This window comes from Xiphophorus hellerii, chromosome 11, assembly GCF_003331165.1.
Source record: "Xiphophorus hellerii strain 12219 chromosome 11, Xiphophorus_hellerii-4.1, whole genome shotgun sequence".
Lineage (NCBI taxonomy): Eukaryota > Metazoa > Chordata > Actinopteri > Cyprinodontiformes > Poeciliidae > Xiphophorus > Xiphophorus hellerii.
The window spans coordinates 16682554-16700042 of record NC_045682.1 but is presented as its reverse complement, the minus strand read 5'-3'; the positions used below and the strand labels follow the sequence as shown (position 1 = coordinate 16700042).

The 17489-nt window shown below is 41.0% G+C and overlaps 2 protein-coding genes across 2 annotated transcripts; one reads left to right on the top strand and one right to left on the bottom strand.

Moving 5' to 3' along the window:
- Positions 1–2784: 2784 nt before the first annotated feature.
- pcolcea (procollagen C-endopeptidase enhancer a) lies at positions 2785–9977 on the top strand. Its single transcript, XM_032577291.1, has 9 exons — positions 2785–3046; positions 6450–6558; positions 6633–6891; positions 7333–7457; positions 8574–8710; positions 8797–9092; positions 9181–9258; positions 9393–9563; positions 9669–9977. Exons 1-9 carry the CDS (start codon positions 2958–2960, stop codon positions 9797–9799), a joined length of 1395 nt encoding a protein of 464 aa, XP_032433182.1. The 5' UTR covers positions 2785–2957; the 3' UTR covers positions 9800–9977.
- A 1908-nt stretch (positions 9978–11885) lies between these two features.
- Positions 11886–15178, bottom strand: tmem88a (transmembrane protein 88 a). The gene is made up of 3 exons (XM_032575603.1): positions 14811–15178; positions 12692–13000; positions 11886–12373 (listed from the first exon to the last, which is right to left on the bottom strand). Exons 2-3 carry the CDS (start codon positions 12983–12985, stop codon positions 12095–12097), a joined length of 573 nt encoding a protein of 190 aa, XP_032431494.1. The 5' UTR covers positions 12986–13000; positions 14811–15178; the 3' UTR covers positions 11886–12094.
- Positions 15179–17489: the final 2311 nt, after the last annotated feature.

Genomic DNA, 17489 nt, shown 5'->3' with positions numbered 1-17489 from the left:
TTTTTATTCCACGTGAGAGTCACATCACTCATGTAGCTTTAGTGTGTAGGAGTTTAAATAATGTCGTCTAGTTAAAGCCAAACGCTGTATTTGCTCAAACAGGTGGCAGATAAACTTGATTTGCTCGTGATTTATAATGGAGAGCAAACAATATAAGTTGCTCTCTACAGCAGTACACACCAATGTAATGCAGTATGTAGTACAGTGTACTGTTAAATAGTGCAGTGTGAGGCTTTTATTTTGAAACCCACGTGACGTAGGCCGCTGACATTCAGACTTCCGCGTCTCCTCGTCTCTACATTTTGTACCTGATTCATTCGATGAAAATATGTACGAAGAGACTGTGGAGATGCCAATAGGCACGTCAGATACAGAATAAGTCCTATCAAGCTTAGTTTTTTTTTTTTTTTCGTTTATTCTCTTTCTTACGTTGAGCTGCTATGACTTCTTCTAGTCAGAGCAGACCGGATTTAAGCACAAGACGAATGGAAAGCGTTACATAGGTTAAGAGCCCCTTATTACAATAACGTTCCTGTTAATACAAACGGACCGATTTGAACGCAAGCAGGTAACCACTTCGTGAGATGCAGTTTTAAATCTTCACCACCAGGTGTCACCCTGTCTACTAAGCATGACATGGATTGTGGATCCGCTGACATAATGTGGCCGTAGGTGGGTTTAATGTGGATAAACATGCTTTACATTTCAACCTGTTGTTGAGACGGACAGTACGGAGGAACACCAAAGACATTTATTTAACTTAAGATATCTTAAGAGGTTGCATAAACCATACAGATTTTGTAGCCCTCGATAAGGTCCCTGTAAATTTCTGGCAACATATTCTACTTGTATTTTTACACATTTTCAAGTGGGTTGAGGTCACAAAGAGAAGGTTTTCATGTTAACTCGCTTTGTTTGTTCCAAAACCAACAATGTTGAATTTGGAGCAAGTAAATCTTTATTATGCCAGAACTTCATCAATAGCGGCAAGAAGCGTGTGATTTCTCAGAAACTTGCCAACCAAAATATTACCGAATGTGTATGCATAAAGCTGAACCTGTATTAATAAGATTAGTAAAAGATCCTCAATAAATTCAAATATGCATCTAATGATTGAAGTTGTTAAGTTGTAGGCTAGACCATCCTTCGAGTCTGGGAGAAGAACACAACCAAAGCCTAAATAAAAGTTCAGCCTTTAATTGATTCTCTTCAAACAATGCTTCTATTTGCTCTCACTGGTGAGACTTGTCCTGCTCTGCCACAAACCATAATTGGATAGTTTCTCTTTCTGGAACTGCAGACAGTAGATGTAAGACAAACCACATCTGGAGAAAGCAGAAGCGAAAACAACTGTAATAAAATGACCTCTGTGAAACCACCAGAGTCTGTCGGTGTCTGATGGTTTCGCAGAACCCCATGAGTTGTTCGGATTTTTTTTTTTAACCCTCGTATACCACAAGTTCCACTCAACCATTTTCCTTTATCCAATGTATTTTTTGCTAACAAGGATGGGTTATGACAGGGAAGCTTCATTGACTTGAAAACGTGTTGAGTAAAATCAGTTGCTTGTTACTTCACAGAGACATTTAACATGACCTCACCCCAGGGTTCAGTCGAAAGCAGCCCCTCTCCTCGTTAATCTGTCTCTCTGTCAGATCGCTTTAGGCTTGTTTTCCATTTGTCTGATTACCAGTCCCCTCCTGCCTCTCCTCCCTTACCCATGCCTTCACCACAATCATCTGCTCCCACACTGGTCTTGCACTCCCACATCCATTCCCTTTGGATTCTCCTGAAGGAATGCTAGTCCCACTTGAAGGGTTCATTCAGAGTTTGTGTGGGAAACCTACAGTATTGGCTGCCATCACTGCTCCCCCACATCATAGCAGCAGCTGAGCAACCTCTTGCATTCCTGCTCCTGTTGATGCCTGTCAAGATTTTGGGGTCAACACAAACACAGCTGGATAAGGAAATTCTAATTTTCAGAAAAAAAAAAAAAAAAAAAATCAGAAAAAGACTTCTAAGTTTTTCCAGTTGGCAGTAATTTGCAAAGAATTTGCTTGGTTTGAAGCCGCTTTGTGTTTCCATTTTATCCCATCTGATCCACTGCGGTGCTTGATCCAGTCTGTAAAAGGGACTTTTATTAAGAATCCTTAAAAATAATATCCCTTGTACTGGCCTCAGTAATTTCGGTCAGAGGTTTGGCCCATTCCCACACAGAAAAAGAAAGAATATCCCACCCCTCTTCAGTGTTACTTTTTGTCTTGGTGGATTGTGGAGCCAAAGGACCCCACGGAGTTCAGGAAACACAGCTAACTGCTCATTTAGACCATTTCTTTAGATTCTGTGTGGGAGTTATGTGTTGCCAATGGTTGCAGCAATTGATTTTATGGATAAGTAGCACCCTGGCTCATAGATGGAAGATCCCACCCCTGGTCTGCTGTGGAATGCAAAGATTTACGGCCCTCCTTGTTAAGAACCCGCGCTCAGCCTCTGGCTCCATCTATACTTTTTCCACCCTTCTAATGACGTCCCACCCTTCTTAAGTGAGTGGCTACACTACTCTTCAATTTGGTTATAAACCTTCGTTAAAAGTAGTAGTAGAACTAGACATTATCTGCAGGGAAGAGAGAGTCTTTTCTTAGATGTCCACTCCAGACACAGAGCCCAGGGTTTTTCTAAGAGACACATCTGGCTCCCATTAAAACCTCCTCCTCCACAAGCTGCTAACATCATCCCCCCTCTACTATTAAGTTTCCTTTCAGAATCTTTGCTTATATCTCTATCCTTTCTTGAATCCCCCACCCACCTTTTTCTGAGTCCACTCCGCTCATTCTCTCCGCCTACTCCGACCAAACAGCTTCCTTCTACCTCCTCCCCTCTTTCCTCACCTCCCGTGTCCCGTTCCACTCTTTCGTTGCTGCTACAGTCTGCTCTGCTTTCTGTACAAGCTGTGTATCATGATGCGTGTGGACTGCATCTGGGGGCTCCTCTTGCTCCTGTCTCTTAGTTTGGGATGGACAAAGGCTCAGGAGACCAATTACACCAGGTAAGGCTTGGCATCTGGTCTGAAAGGCACTGAAAAAGATTTGCAGTCATGTGTAATTATTTGAACGATTGTGTGTTCATTTGAGGAATCATATGAGAGAAAAGATAAAATAAGTGATCTCAGACTTGCTTTTTCAAGTATTTTTAAGGGTTTCATTGATGGATTTTGAGGCACATCGGGAGATAAGTAGAGTTTGGACTAGCTCGGATGCTAATGCTTATGCCTTTGTCGGAGGGGGTCAAATCAAATAAACTTGGCACTTGCTTTGGAAAATAGGGATTTACTCAGCAGCCAGAGTACTTCACTGGGGGTCCGAAGTTTGAGCCAGAACTGAGCAGAGACATGCTGCTATGCAACATGACTTCATCTACGCAGAAACATTCTCTTGACCTCCTTGGAGCTCTGTCTGTGTGGAATGCAGCTAATTAACAAGATCAGCTCTAGATGTTGTGAATTGTCAGTCGGCTGTAAAAGTGGATCGTCAGTTTTAAAGTAGATGCCAATTACTTCCTTGTGTGCTCACTCTAAAGACTCCTGCTTCTCAAGATGTAGTGACTGCTGTTTCTGTGTCACCAGACCATGCCAGCTGGCCATAAAAAAACAACAAAAAACTAATGAATCACTGTCTAGCTTTGATTGCAACACATATTTTCCATGGCATCATTCCGATGAGCTTCTAATTAAGAGTTGCAAGAAAGTTTACTAAGGACTCCATACACATAACTGAAGATCAAATCACTGAATCAAGTCTCAGAGGTTCTCAGTGGAATCTGGCCAACAAAAACATCACAAATACTAAAGAACACAGCAGATGGGACAGGGATAAAGTCATGAAAAAGCTGGTTTAGGATGTAAAACGATATGGGGGATCTTTTTCAGGAGAAACAGAGAAACTGGTCAGAGCTGATGGTGATTCTTAAAACAGGGCAATCCTGGAAGAAAACCTGCTGGACGCTGCAAAAGACTTGAAACTGTTGAAAGAGGGTCGTCTCTAAGCAGGACAGAGACCCTAAACATACAGCCAAAGTTACAAAGCTAAAGCAGAGCACATGTTAGAATGGCCCTAGTCAAGACTTGATGCTGCTGTCTATCCAATCTGAAGAAGCTGGAGCTAATTTGCAAAGAAGAATGGACAAAATGTTTAGACTCCACAAAGCTGTTAAAAACTTTGTAAATATTTTGCATAATGCATTGGTGTTGCTCAATTCCATAAAATCCCTTAACAATGCAGAAGGGGACAAATAAAGTTTATGACTACCGATCTGCGTATCGGTGTATAAATGTGTGTGTGTTTGTGAGTGCGACTGGGTGAATGTGACTCTAGTGTAAAGCGCTTTGAGTGGTCAAAATGACTGGAAAAGCGCTATATAAGTTCAGTCCATTTACCATTTAATAAAAGATTTATTGCAGACGTAAATTGTAAGCAAGAGTTTATTAACATTTTTGTAAATCTTTTTGATTTTCTATAGTTTAATGCACATAGTGCTTAATTTAACCAATGTCTATGCAAGGTTTTTCAATAGGATGTTGTGAGTAACACCCCCACAGAGGATGAAAGCCCTGCTGCTGCAGTGAGTCCGAATTCAAGTCCAGACTTGTTTAGTTTGCTCTGTGTCATTCCTCTCTGCCCCATTTCCCACACACAGCTAGCTTTTTAAACAGAGACGCCCAACAATCCGAGGCAAAAGATAAGCCATCCCAACTCTTGGCGGATGATCAGTCAGTTGTTTGTTTTGATCGCAAAAAGAAGATAGACGAAATAAAACAGTTTTATTTAGTGATGGAAATTTCTGGTTCGGTGAAAAATGGCTTCAAAAATGTTATTCCGTAGTCCTGATTAATGCCAAAAATTGATAGTTTTATAGTGGGGAAAAAATTCAAATACAAATTGCTTATTACTGAAGAAGAAAAAATGCATTAACCCCTCTGCCAAAACACACAAACAAAAAAATAAACACTTATAAACATTACCTTGTTCCACATTCTCTTGCTTTTTAGGAAAAAAATTCTGCACCAGTCAGGTTCCAACAAGAAAAGTCTTGAAGATCAATAGTAACAGATGTGTTATCATCCTGAAATAATGCCTTGGATCACTGTATTAATTCTGTTTTTGTTTTTACTTGGACAAAATTTTAAATGATATCTTCCTATTGTGTTTTTTTCAAGCTATATTTGGCAAAGGTAGAATGTTCAGCTGTTAAATAAAATGTTTTTTTTATGCAATATTTGTGACTTTATTTGTGACTTTATTTTTGCTGCTGAATAAAAGAACAACAAATGTTCTTACAGTGTCACTTCGAACAATTATTAGCAGAAAACACACTTTGGAACACAAACCACAAAATATTATATCCACCTTTGGAGATTCAAGGAAATATGCTAGCACATAATATACAAATAATACTGGAAAATCTGAGTCAGTAAAGTAACACACAATAGCTTCTAATCATAAAGTGAAAGGAAAAGATTCATGGTTTCCAAAATGTTTAATCTGAGAAGTATGGCTTCCTTTGGTACTCAGCACTTTGTAGAGTAACTCTAGTGACACTTTGCAGACTAACTATAAAGTGTTACTTTGCAACTTTAGGTATTTAATTGAGATAAATACCTAAAGTTTATTCAAATTGACTGGACTGCCCCAATCTCAAGTCTTTCACTGCCTCTACTAGGAGTTTTTCTTCAAGATCGTCTTATATTTACATCCGTCTATCCTGACCCTCCTTTTGCACACCACACTTTTCAGAATTTGATTAATTAAAAATGTTTAAACTTCCTATTGCTTCACAGTTGTTTGCTTCTTTTTGTTGGTCTACCATATAAAATCCCAATAGAATATATTGGAAATTGTGACAGAATGTGTACAAATTCAAAAGTCGCTTTATATAGAAGTATGTATAGAGACACAATAAACATAAAATCTGCAACTGTTTCACATGTCACTTCTTTACATTCCTAACAGCTGCAGAAAAATAAAGTAAAACTCAACAAGAATAAAGGATTCATTTTAGGTAACACATGTTGGACAGACTGCTAAAATTGTTTTTGAGTCTCCAATAAAATAAATGTTAGTATGTGTTTAGGAATGTAAGTGTTGTGGGCTTCCACATCCATGCAAATCAATCAAAATCAATCTCTTTTTGTTCTACATCAGTTATGGGAAAATTCTCTCCAAACATCGTAAGTTACAGAATCAGCAATTCCTCAATGACAGAAGGCGCTGACCTGTTTCTAAAAGAATTTTAAAAACAAAAACTAGGTGTAGAAGTGTGAGGAAATCAGTGTTAACAGAACTTATCTTCTCTTAAACTTGGATGCTTCTTTGTCTTATCAAGCCAATTAAGATTTTATTGGGGGGGATAAAAAGCATAAATAAAATAAAGTCTCACCGATTCCCTTATTGCAGGCCTGTGTTCTACTGTGGAGGAGACCTGGTTGCTGATTCAGGCTTTGTTGGCAGTGAGGGCTTCCCCAGCTTCTACAAACCCAACAGCAAATGCACCTGGCGCATCACTGTGAGTCACTCTCTGAATACTGGCTCTCTCACAGCCAGCTCCTCTTACTCACAAATGCTTCATCTGGTTTCCAGGTCCCAGAGGGAAACGTGGTCTCGCTCTCCTTCCGCATCTTTGACCTGGAGGCTGACTCTCAGTGTCGCTACGACTATCTGGATATTTACAACGGCCACTCCAACTTGGTGCAAAAACTAGGTCGGTTCTGTGGAACCTTCCGGCCCGGCACTCAGGTATCGACCACAAACACCATGATGCTGGAGATGGTGACTGATGAGGGGAACCAGGCCAGAGGGTTTTTGGCTCATTTCAGTGGAACAAAACCTTACGTAAATGGTATGTAGTCACATTTTTTGGAAGGAATGAGGATTCTTTTTTTTTCCACTTTTAATTTAAAAAACATATTTTTTTAGGGATAGGGTTATTGCGGAAAATGAAAGTCAAGATAAAGACACAATTTTTAGGACCTTAGCAAAGACACACCAAGCAAAAATGACGAGTAGCTCTTGAGAAAACTGAAAGACTTATGAATTTTACTAAACACCTTCTGCTAAAGGTTTAGCATGATGATGGAAGGAGATGCATCAACAACTGACTGCAAACTTTACTCACATGAAGTAAGCTAGTTTGGGAGAAAGCTCCAACATTCCTCCAGAAAAGTTGTGTTTTAACCCAGTTGCATAACAGATACTTATCTTTAAGGCAGACATGGTTTTAATTAGCACATGACACGCAGTCAGCCTGGTTCCAGGCCTAACCTGCAACTCATCGTCTCAGGGGAGCAGTCCTGTGGGGGGAAGATGACAAAATCCCAAGGAGAGATCAAAACACCCAACTGGCCAGACGGGAAGTACCCACCAGGAACCACCTGCTCCTGGCTCATCACTGTGGAACCCGACAGAGTTAGTGGCACACTCATTCACCGCATGTAATTACTGTTTGAGCGAGCATACATATAAGAGAGGCTGGGGGCAGCTACCCATGGTGATGGAGAAGAAAATGTTATCAACTTGTGATATTAGCCAGTTTTCCACCAACTGCAACCTAAAATTCTAATTTGGTCTAATTTTGTATATTCTGGATATTTCTGCATCATTAACACAGCAAAAACAGAAAATCTTGCCAATTTTTTAGTTTTGTTTTCTAGTTTGTAGTACAACATGACCCATGTTAGAAGTGAAAAGGTCTGCCAGTGGAACTGGAATTTGTTTTACCCTTATAAGTAACTTATCTTGCTGAAAAGTTACTTTCTAAGTTTGTTTTGCATTATTTCATGTGTACCAAGTTTTTTGCACTAGAAACTGGAGAAAAAGTCCTTTGTAAGATTAAGTATTTCTGCAGTGAAATTGGCAAAACACAACACATGGTAGAACATCTGTGAAAATGTGACTTTCGTGTTGAAATGCTAAAACATTGAGAAATACTGTATGATTGCATTAGCTGGTATTGCTATTAGCATCCTCTTCATTTGGCCTTGCCGGTTAGCGTTCCAGGGCAACAACTGGCACATCGCACAACTTTTCTGACACAGTTGAGTCGAGGATGCAAGTTCAGGCATAGATCCTAGTTCTGTAGTATATTGAACCCAGCATATACACGTATTCTGTGATAATTCAGGCTATAAGTTTCGCGGTAAATTGACTGAATTTATTTTTGGGCTTTTCTTGTTAGACTAAACCAGTGCTTCTCAATTCCAGTCCTCAGGCCCCCCTGCTCTGCATGTTTTAGCTGTACCCCTATTTCAGAACAGCTGATCCAAATGATTGCATTACCTGTTCTGCAGCCATCAAGTACTGCAGAAGCCTGTTAATCACTCATAGATTCAATCCAGGTGTGTGGCAGCAGGGAAACACCTAAAACATGCAGGGCAGGGGGGCCTGAGGACCGGAATTGAGAAGCACTGGACTAAACCATGAAAGCACTTTATACTAGAATCACATTCCCTCTCACAAACACACACATGTTCACCCCCAGATACACAGATCACCTCCATGTTTATGTTTGTTTTGTGGCTACAGGTGATCCAGGTGAAGTTTGACAAATTTGTTCTGGAGGCTGACACCTACTGCCGGTTTGACTATGTGGCCTTTTTTAACGGTGGAGAGAGAGATGATTCTCGCCTGATTGGAAAATACTGTGGCGATCAGACACCTCAGTAAGGCGAAGTACTTCAAAGCCTGGACTACGACGCTGTAAAACTTTGCTGCTTTATTCAAAATCTTTGCTTCGTCTCCTATTCAGACCCATCATCACCAGTGGCAACGAGCTGCTGGTCCAGTTCGTGTCTGACCTCAGCGTGACATCCGATGGATTCTTCGCCTACTATACCAGCATCCCCCGAGGTTCTGAGCCCCCAATCGACAAGTCAAGGCCCCGTGTCGGTTCTGCCCCCTCAAGGCGTCCAGTCAAACCTGCCCGACCTGAGCGACCAGCCATCACTGCACGGGTTCCCATCCCCACCACCACCGCCGCCCCCAAATATGTGCCACCTCCCCCTGTCTCACCCACAAGGCGAGTGCCAAATCGGAATAGGCCAGGTGGGTGAAGATGTGTGCACACATTTCAGAAGGCTCCCAGTACTAGATCTAATTCAATTTTTTTCATGTGTATTTTTTGAATTTCTAGGTCCTCAGAAGCCACTGTGTCCCAGAGTCTGTAAGAGAGCTGGAACCATCAAGAACAGTTTCTGCTCTAGTGAATTTGGTATGTTTCCTGTCGGTGTCATAAGTTATTTCCACTCCTGGTAAACGTATTCATGATTGAATACCTTTACTTGAATTAAAAGTTTCATTTTTTTCTAAGATGATGTGTTTTAATTGAACTCTGTTGTTTTTCAGTGATAACTGGAACCATCACCTCTTTGGGCCCTGGACCCCGAGGGAGCGTTTCAATGAACATCTCCCTCATTAAGGCCTACAAATCAGGGAGACTGACCATCACGCAGGCTGGAGAGACCATGTCGGTGAAGCTGGTGTCACAGTGCAAGAGGTGTCCTTTGGTTCGCCGAGGTACGAACCGCTCAAATTCATTTACATGAACATTCCTCTGCGTTTTTTGCCTGAAAATGATGAGAAATCATGAATCTGGATATTTTGTCTCACCTGTTCTGTTAGGCGTCAACTACATCCTCATGGGTCAGGTGGATGAAGAGGGACGTGGCACCTTGGCGCCTGGTGCATTCACTGCTCCATACAAAGTTGCTCACCACAAACTACTGATGAATATCAACAACCAGCCATGTTAAGACCAAAAATGTTCCGACAGTTCAGAGTGAACTATAAAGACACAATATAACAAAACAGTCGAACTTTATTTTATATACAACCTTAAAATATATATATTATTTTGTACAAACACCTACTGAACCTTGTATTTGTAATGCATATGCATATATTTATAAATAAAGGTTTTAAATCACGTTTAACACTTCTGAGTGCTCCGTGTCCGTAATGTGTTTGCTTAGGCGTTTACTTTGTCTCCACCTTGTGGACATCCGGTGTAATGTAATTGTTTTAGTAATACTAAAAGATTTTTCATCGTACTCAACGTGAAACAAGTGGGTGGGAGGGAACAGTATTGCTTCAAAATAATTTGTCCTTATGTTGCGTCTTATAATTGCTAATGTAACCTGTTAATGATAGTCTGTGATCAGCCTTGGCTAATGATGTCAAGAAGTTTAAATTTAGATCAAAAATAGTAAGAATGTGGTGAAAATTCATAAGAAAAAAAAAAAAAAACACTCCATGGAGACCTAAATAACCCAGGACTAAACTTTCTTGGACACCACCAGATGCTAACATTGCAACAAAAGTGAGAAAATGTTTGTTTGGTCATTTTTTTTTCTGTGGTGTAACAATAATTCCTGGCAAAAATCCTTTACATACATAGGAAAAATGCATTTTTGTGATGAGTAGTTGAGTATATGGGTTGAAACCCAGATTGTTTTCCTATGTCATCACACTACTTCTATAAAAAAGTTATGCGGTATTAGCAGAAAGGTTATGACTTTTTTTTTTTTTTTTTAATGGAGGTAATGCATATATTTTACTGCAAACCAGAAATACATTGACAAATTCAGCTTTCCACCAGTATTGGTGTTACATTCAAATTTTGGGGTTGTGTCTTGACAAAATATGAAATTTACTCATGACCCTGATTATGTTGCTGAAATCTGAATATGTATTTCACCTAGGGCTGCTCGATACGACTCAAAATTCTTCATAACGTGACTCTTTTGGTAGAGTAGTTGTCTTGTGAAAGTTGTTTTTTTTTTTTTACCCCTCCAGGGGGTCTTTTTGTGGGCTCTAGTGTCCCTTATATGATAGTAGGCTGACAGGAAATGGGGAAAGAGAGGGGGAAAGACATGCGGCAAATGTCGTCGGGTCCGGGAGTCGAACCCGCGTCGAGGACTCAAGGCCTCCAAATACGGGTCGCGCTAACCCCTACGCCACCACGGCACGCCCTGTGAAAGGTTTGATTTCAGTGTGCGTTTGTGGATGTGACTGTAGTGGAAAGCGCTTTGAGTGGTGAAAATAATTGGAAAAGACTTATTTAAGTTCAGTCCATTTTGTAATTGATTTTTTTCCCCCCTACTTCTAAAGAAGAAATTATAAATAACAGAAAATATTTTCAAAATTGCAGCCTTTCCATAAGGTCCAGTCATAAATTTGACCAGAATTCAAAGTCAAAATAAATAGAAGCTGTAAAATGTGCTTGTCAAAAAAGATGATATATCTTGGGCTTGATGACGCCACTTTGAGTGGCTATGGAAACCCAACAGGTGTAAAAAGAAATCCAGACCTTCCAAAAGTTGAATCTTCATAAATCAAAACTTAAATTAATTGATGAAATCGTTTTATTGCCCAGCACTAACTTCACCAAAATGGTTGAAATTCACGAGGAGCAGTGGAGCAGTTGGTAGCACTGTTGCCTTGCAGCAAGAAGGTCCTGGGTTCGATTCCCGGCCCGGGGTCTTTCTGCATGGAGTTTGCATGTTCTCTCCGTGTGCTCTGGCTTCATCCCACAGTCCCAAAACATTTCAGGTTAATTGGTCTCCTCTCTAAATTGTTTGTCCTGTCTCTGTGTTGCCCTGCGACAGACAGGCAACCTGTCCAGGGTGAACCCCGCCTCTTGCCCGGAACGTTAGCTGGAGATAGGCACCAGCTCCTGACCCCACTAGGGACAAGGGTGGATGGTTGAAATTCTCACTCCATTTTAGCCTTAACGTCAGCCCCTTCCATCTGTTGTTTTGCTTTAACACCCTGGTGTATTTAGCCAACTCTATGCATTCTCATTCAATCTGCTCACACTTCTGTACAAACTCAAAGCTCTGCAGATAAATGCTCATTTTATTGTAAAACAGGTACAAAACACTTTCCATGAACAGTATACTAACGCAACAATGACAATAAAAATACAATACAAAAGCAAAAAAAACAAAACAAAACAAAAACAAACAATCAATACAAAAGATGAGATATTTGGGGGGTATTTAATTAGGCTTTTGCTCACAACTACACTGCCCATCCATCTTCTACTCCTAAACCCAAACGCTGCCTTTTCTATCCCTTTCCTTTCCTTCCTTTTGGCCACAGCAGCCTCCTGCTTGTTGGCGTGAGGTGGGCAGGTTCTTGTAGACGGCGCGGCTGTAGGGAATGAAGCACATGCCAAGCTGGAGGTGCCGAGCCAGGCGGCAGTAGGCGGCGAGCGCCAAAACCAGCAGAGGGGTCAGCAACAGGAAGCCCACCACCAGGAGAGCCACGCAGCTGGTGTCGTCCAGCAGGTCTGAGCAGTACAAGGACGTTCCATGGGGCTGCACCTGGAGAACGGGGGGAGAGATGAGGAATAGATGAAGGTACAAGAAGAAAAGTAGATGAGAAATCTCCCACTCTGTCAATACAACATGCAAGGGAATCCGCTGGAATTTCTGCATTGTTTTTAGTGTAATTTGACACTCAATAATGCACTGAGCAAAGAAGCTTGAGCTGCATGTCACAGCTGCAAGACGGTAAAAGTTCAGCTCCAGAAAGTTCCAGCGAGATCTGAGAAAACAATATCAAATCCCTGGAAAAACTGAAAACATCTTCTTCTTTTCTATCAAAACAAGTCACTGCATGATTTAAGTTCAAGTCCTTACTGTGGAGTGGCAGAGGAATCCGAATGTGATCATGACCAGAGCGGGGGTCAGGATGACGCCGAAAATGATGCTGGCCAGTCCGCCGTTGATGAGCGCGATGATGAGGTTCTGCGCGGTCACCAGCACAGAGCAGGCCCAGCAGTCCAGAGACCCCCTCAGCTCCAGGGGGCCACCCGGGGCCTCGCCACCACCCAGGGAGTAAGGGGGCGGCACCACGAGCGCCGACCCCGCTCTGGAGGCGGGCCGGGCTTCAGACATCGTCTTTTCCAGCGTCCCGTTCCGTGACAGACTCATCGTCTCTGCTGTGTCCTGCAGGAAAACGGTGTCACCACATCAGCCCGGAAGTGTAAAAAAATGATCCACATTGTATCACCGTTGGAAATCAGCCTTTTTTAAAATGTGAGTCCCTGCCAAAAAAGTATTTACACCCTCTGATTTTTTTCAAATAATTGCAATAAAATTTGAATAAAAGCCCACTGCATGATGCTGCAAGTACCATGTTTTGTAGCAGGGGTGATGTGTTCAGGGTGATGTGCAGTGTTAGTTTTCCCAAACAATGTCATTTCGTACCAAAGTGCCTTCTTCCAGATCAGAGGGTCTGAAACTGCAGACTTTTAGATGTATAAATAATCGTCAGTTGGACTCTATAGAATAAAAAATTGCAGGACACATAGGAGAGCTAATCTTGAGATTAATATACACACAGGTCACTGCTAAAAGAAATTGGTTGCACTGGATGTTAGCTGGATGTATAAGAGTAAGGGACTGGAAATATACACCACACCTTTCAGGTTGTTATTGTAATATTGAAATGTGGAATGATTCTACTTTTTCTCTTAAGTTATTTGCAGATTCATCTATTTGCAGATTTTTCTGTGTAATGTAACTCCAAATATTGGCAGAAAATTTGGCTAGTTGAATTTTTTTTTCACTCTCCAGAAAGAAAATACATCTTGCTAAGCTGAAACAATTAGGTGTAAATCTACTTTACAACACTATGTGCAGGCGCTTAGCAAAGCAGCCAATCCAGGATTGCTTTTTTTTTTTTTTTTGTACCCTCGAGTCTGATTGGCTGAACCACCAAGAGGGAAATAAGAAAGACCGTGGATGTTAGTTTCTGCTGGAGTACGAAAACAGTATCCAGTGTGCACATTAATGCATATTAAGGTATATTTGGTGTTTAAACTATTAACATAGGCAGTTAAAAGGCCTTTTAGAAGGTCTCTCAAATCTTTGTTGATTTTAGCCACTCAGGGAGTCCCTAAGCTAACACATTCCTCCACTGTATTATTTTTCTTCCAATCATAATTGAGTCCCAGCATGTGTTTGTCTACCACTTAAAAATCCCAATGAAATACACTGAAGCTGTTGCCGTTAAAGTGGAAACTTTAGGCCCTGCACGGTTTCCTCTTGTGTTTCCCAATGAAGTCCCAATAGATAATCGTGTCCATTTTCGTTTGATAAAAAAAAAAAAGTCTTCTCCGGCTGATCTCCTGCACACACGTACAAAGCGCTGATGAAGGGCCCGAGCCATTAAGTAATGGCTTCTTAAATAGCGTGATGAAACGTTAACACAGATAAATGCGTGACGCTTCGTGGGAAGGAAATGGGCTTCGATGACTCCACCCACCGCAAAACTTCAGGATGACCATCAACCCAGGAACAATGAGCCGCAAGCAACAATAATGGAACATGCCGCCCATCACCAGAGCTGTGCTAACGGCCACAACTGTTACATTCAACCTTTATATTTTAGTATTTCTCTGTTCAGATACAGTTTGCACACATTTTATGTCTCAAAATAAAAAAACAAGAGTGAAACAAATTTTAACCATTTTACTATGTTTAATAATTTCAAGCTTGTGTTTAATAAACTGCCTAACTCTGCTTTCTTCATTTGGTTTAGAGTTAAATCAGTCATTGAACACTTGGGTTTTAGTCTTTGTACTGACATAAAATCTGACAATCCACAAACCTAAAAAGCATTAGATCCCAGTGTTCGTCTTGAACGTCCACATTTCTCTCCACCGAGAAGCTTTCCCGCTTGTCTTTTGGTGCCATCGTTCATCTCCATAACAAACTCAGAACACAGAAAGCATCCCATCCCCTCTGTACTCACCGTTTGAGAAGCTCAGCCGTAGAGAAATTTCAAGAATTTCCTCCTGATCTACACCTTCTCGCTGCAGATCTCCAGGGTGTTCAACAAACGAAAGTTGGGTTTCTAATCCCTGACTCTTTGTTGTTGTTTTTTCTTACACATATGTTGACCAGTTGTTAGAAAATGTCTATATTCTGCCTCAGACCTGCTACAGAGTGACTCAGAAACAAGCTCTGAATAGTTGGAGCAAAATGTGCTTTCCCAGCAGCTTCAGCGCTTCCTTCCCTGACATGCTGTTTCCTCACTCTGCCTCCAGTTTAAGATACGATACGAGTCGGGCAGCCTGTATCCTGTGTTGCCTTCAGTGCAAATGCAGCGTGAGACCAGGCTGGGGCTGTACTAATGGCAGCAGTAGGAGCTCAGGTGGGGTGGGTTGGCAGTGGGGGGGTCTGTGATAACCCCTGGTACCGGAGGGGGCCTGGGGAGTAACAGTGTTTATTTGGATAGAGAAGTCCAGAGTAGGCTGTCCAATACATGACCATTTACACTTTCCTTGAGCACTTTCTCATTTTCCTCTTGTCAGATGCTGATAAGGCTGCTGTGGAAATGCAACAACTGTGCAGGATTTTCACTTTGCTCTTTCATGCCAAGGCATTAAGAAGTGCACATTTCTGATTGCAGCGATGCAATGATCAAAGGATTTGCAACTACATCCTGCTCTGTGGAAAGAAAGAAGAGGGCAGAGGCTATATGCCAGACTGGCTTCAGATGTGTTTCACAGGCAGGCATGGCAGAGATTTGGCCCCTGACCCTGTGATGAAAAACAGATCTCAGCTTTCAGCAAATATAAGGAAATGAGGATGGGGGGAGTACTCTGGCTAATTACGGAGGGGCTGGAGGGGGGAAGAAAGCCGTCTTGTGACTGATAAGAAATCAGATGGGCTCAGTTCAAAGCGTAAAAGTGGTACGTTTCTTTTTTCATCTTAATTTTAGAGATCTAAGTTTATTTATTTACCACATGGAGAGTTATGTAAAGACCCTGGAGAGAATAAGAGTAGGTGCTTTAATGGTACAGAGAGCGATGATCAAAAGTGACCATGACCAAGGCTCCAGGGTCGGGATGTGGGAGCAGTCAACTGTCTGTGTACTGGCTGTCAACAATGCCACAGTGTGTGCTGTTTGTGTGAGGATGTCAGTCTCTGAGTGAGCTGGTCGAGGAAGAGAAGTCTTCCTGTCCTTGGAGTCGGGATATCCGCCGCTTTGTCCTCACGTTATATCCACTTTGCAATGCTGATGGGTCTGCAGGTTCGGTAAAGTCACGTCCTCTTACGTGGAATTTTGAGACAGGAAGAAGTGACCCCCACCTATAAAGGTTATTATGGGTGATTTCTAACCCATAACAGTTGCTATTTTTGTTGCAGGCCCTATACTGATTAGCAACTTTAAGGCAGTGCATATGGAAACCGTTTGAGTCAGTGATTAGAATTTTTCATCACATTCTCAGTTTTACTTGGAAAATATTTCTTAACCAAACGGATAATCTGGAACTGTAAAATATTGGAAAATTCTCGAACTGTGTTAGTTTCTGGCCGCTCCAGTGGAGCCATCTAGTGGTCATTGGATGAACAGAACAGAACAGGAGAGAAGTACAATACAGAGACATGAAAATATTTATTTGCGAAAATTCGGCTCAAATGTTAATCTAGGATATAATAATAATAAATAAGACTTAATATCCAAAGATGATGTTTTCTATTTTCCCTGAATTCTAAACCTTTGAACAGTGGCAATATGAGTTGGTTTGATTTCAGTAGCAGATAATTACTGTAAGCACATGAATGAATAAATGAAAGAAAGAAAAACTACTCATTAGTTTTTTATGTCTTTATTAGTTTACCTCCTTAGAACAGGTTCTAGATAATATTCTACCACAGAGACAGGAGATAATTTCAAAATGATTTTGTGTTGTAGTTTCTGAACTAGAAACTACAACAATGGAAAGAGGGAGAGATGGGAGGGTGGGGAAATTTTTTAGGTTGGCATTTTATGGTTTAAGATTATTTGCTTATGAGATGAAATTTGATCATAGAAATGTGAAGCTAAGAACAAGTTTTATTTTGATTTGTCCACCTAAATGTGCTCCGCTAAACGTCCATGCTTTAATTAACTTTATAGGGCCATTCATACTAATAAAATGCTGTCATACTCTTCATTACATATCATATAATTATTGAGAGTAACAGGCTACTCTAAGCTGTTCTGTTTCTTCACTTTGCCTGGTTTGCATATTGAAATAAAGAGAGACTTGACTAAAGTTGAGGGACAAAATTGTCGGGATGCATTCAGTGCAGAGGGACATAAGAAATTTGAACCTGAAAATGTGAGATAAATCTATGTCTTTTTTTATTTTCTTTGGGAGGCAATACATTATATTAGGGTGTCATGCAGTAGCACCAATCTAGATACACAAGTGCTCAAGAAGTTCTTCTGAATTTTGATGTTGTTAACATTATCTCCACCTGGTGCCACATCAGTTATTACCATGTTATGCCAATGTAGATGCAGATTTAGCTAAAGAGAAAAATAAAGTCTAAGGTACGCAGAGGTACTACATGTTCCTTAAATTGTACAATTTCAAGTTTTTTTCTAAAACCACAATATGACCCAACCATGAGAATCATTTGTCTTGAGTTACAATAC

What these genes read in the sequence shown, in the direction of transcription:
- pcolcea (XM_032577291.1), top strand. Translation starts at nt 2,958, where the DNA reads ATGATGCGTGTGGACTGCATCTGGGGGCTCCTCTTGCTCCTGTCTCTT. An exon ending in CAGGAGACCAATTACACCAG is followed by an intron (nt 3,047 to 6,449) that starts GTAAGGCTTGGC and finishes CCCTTATTGCAG; the next exon opens with GCCTGTGTTCTACTGTGGAG. An exon ending in TCACTGTGGAACCCGACAGA is followed by an intron (nt 7,458 to 8,573) that starts GTTAGTGGCACA and finishes TTGTGGCTACAG; the next exon opens with GTGATCCAGGTGAAGTTTGA.
- tmem88a (XM_032575603.1), bottom strand. Translation starts at nt 12,985, where the DNA reads ATGAGTCTGTCACGGAACGGGACGCTGGAAAAGACGATGTCTGAAGCC. An exon ending in GATTCCTCTGCCACTCCACA is followed by an intron (nt 12,374 to 12,691) that starts GTAAGGACTTGA and finishes CCCGTTCTCCAG; the next exon opens with GTGCAGCCCCATGGAACGTC.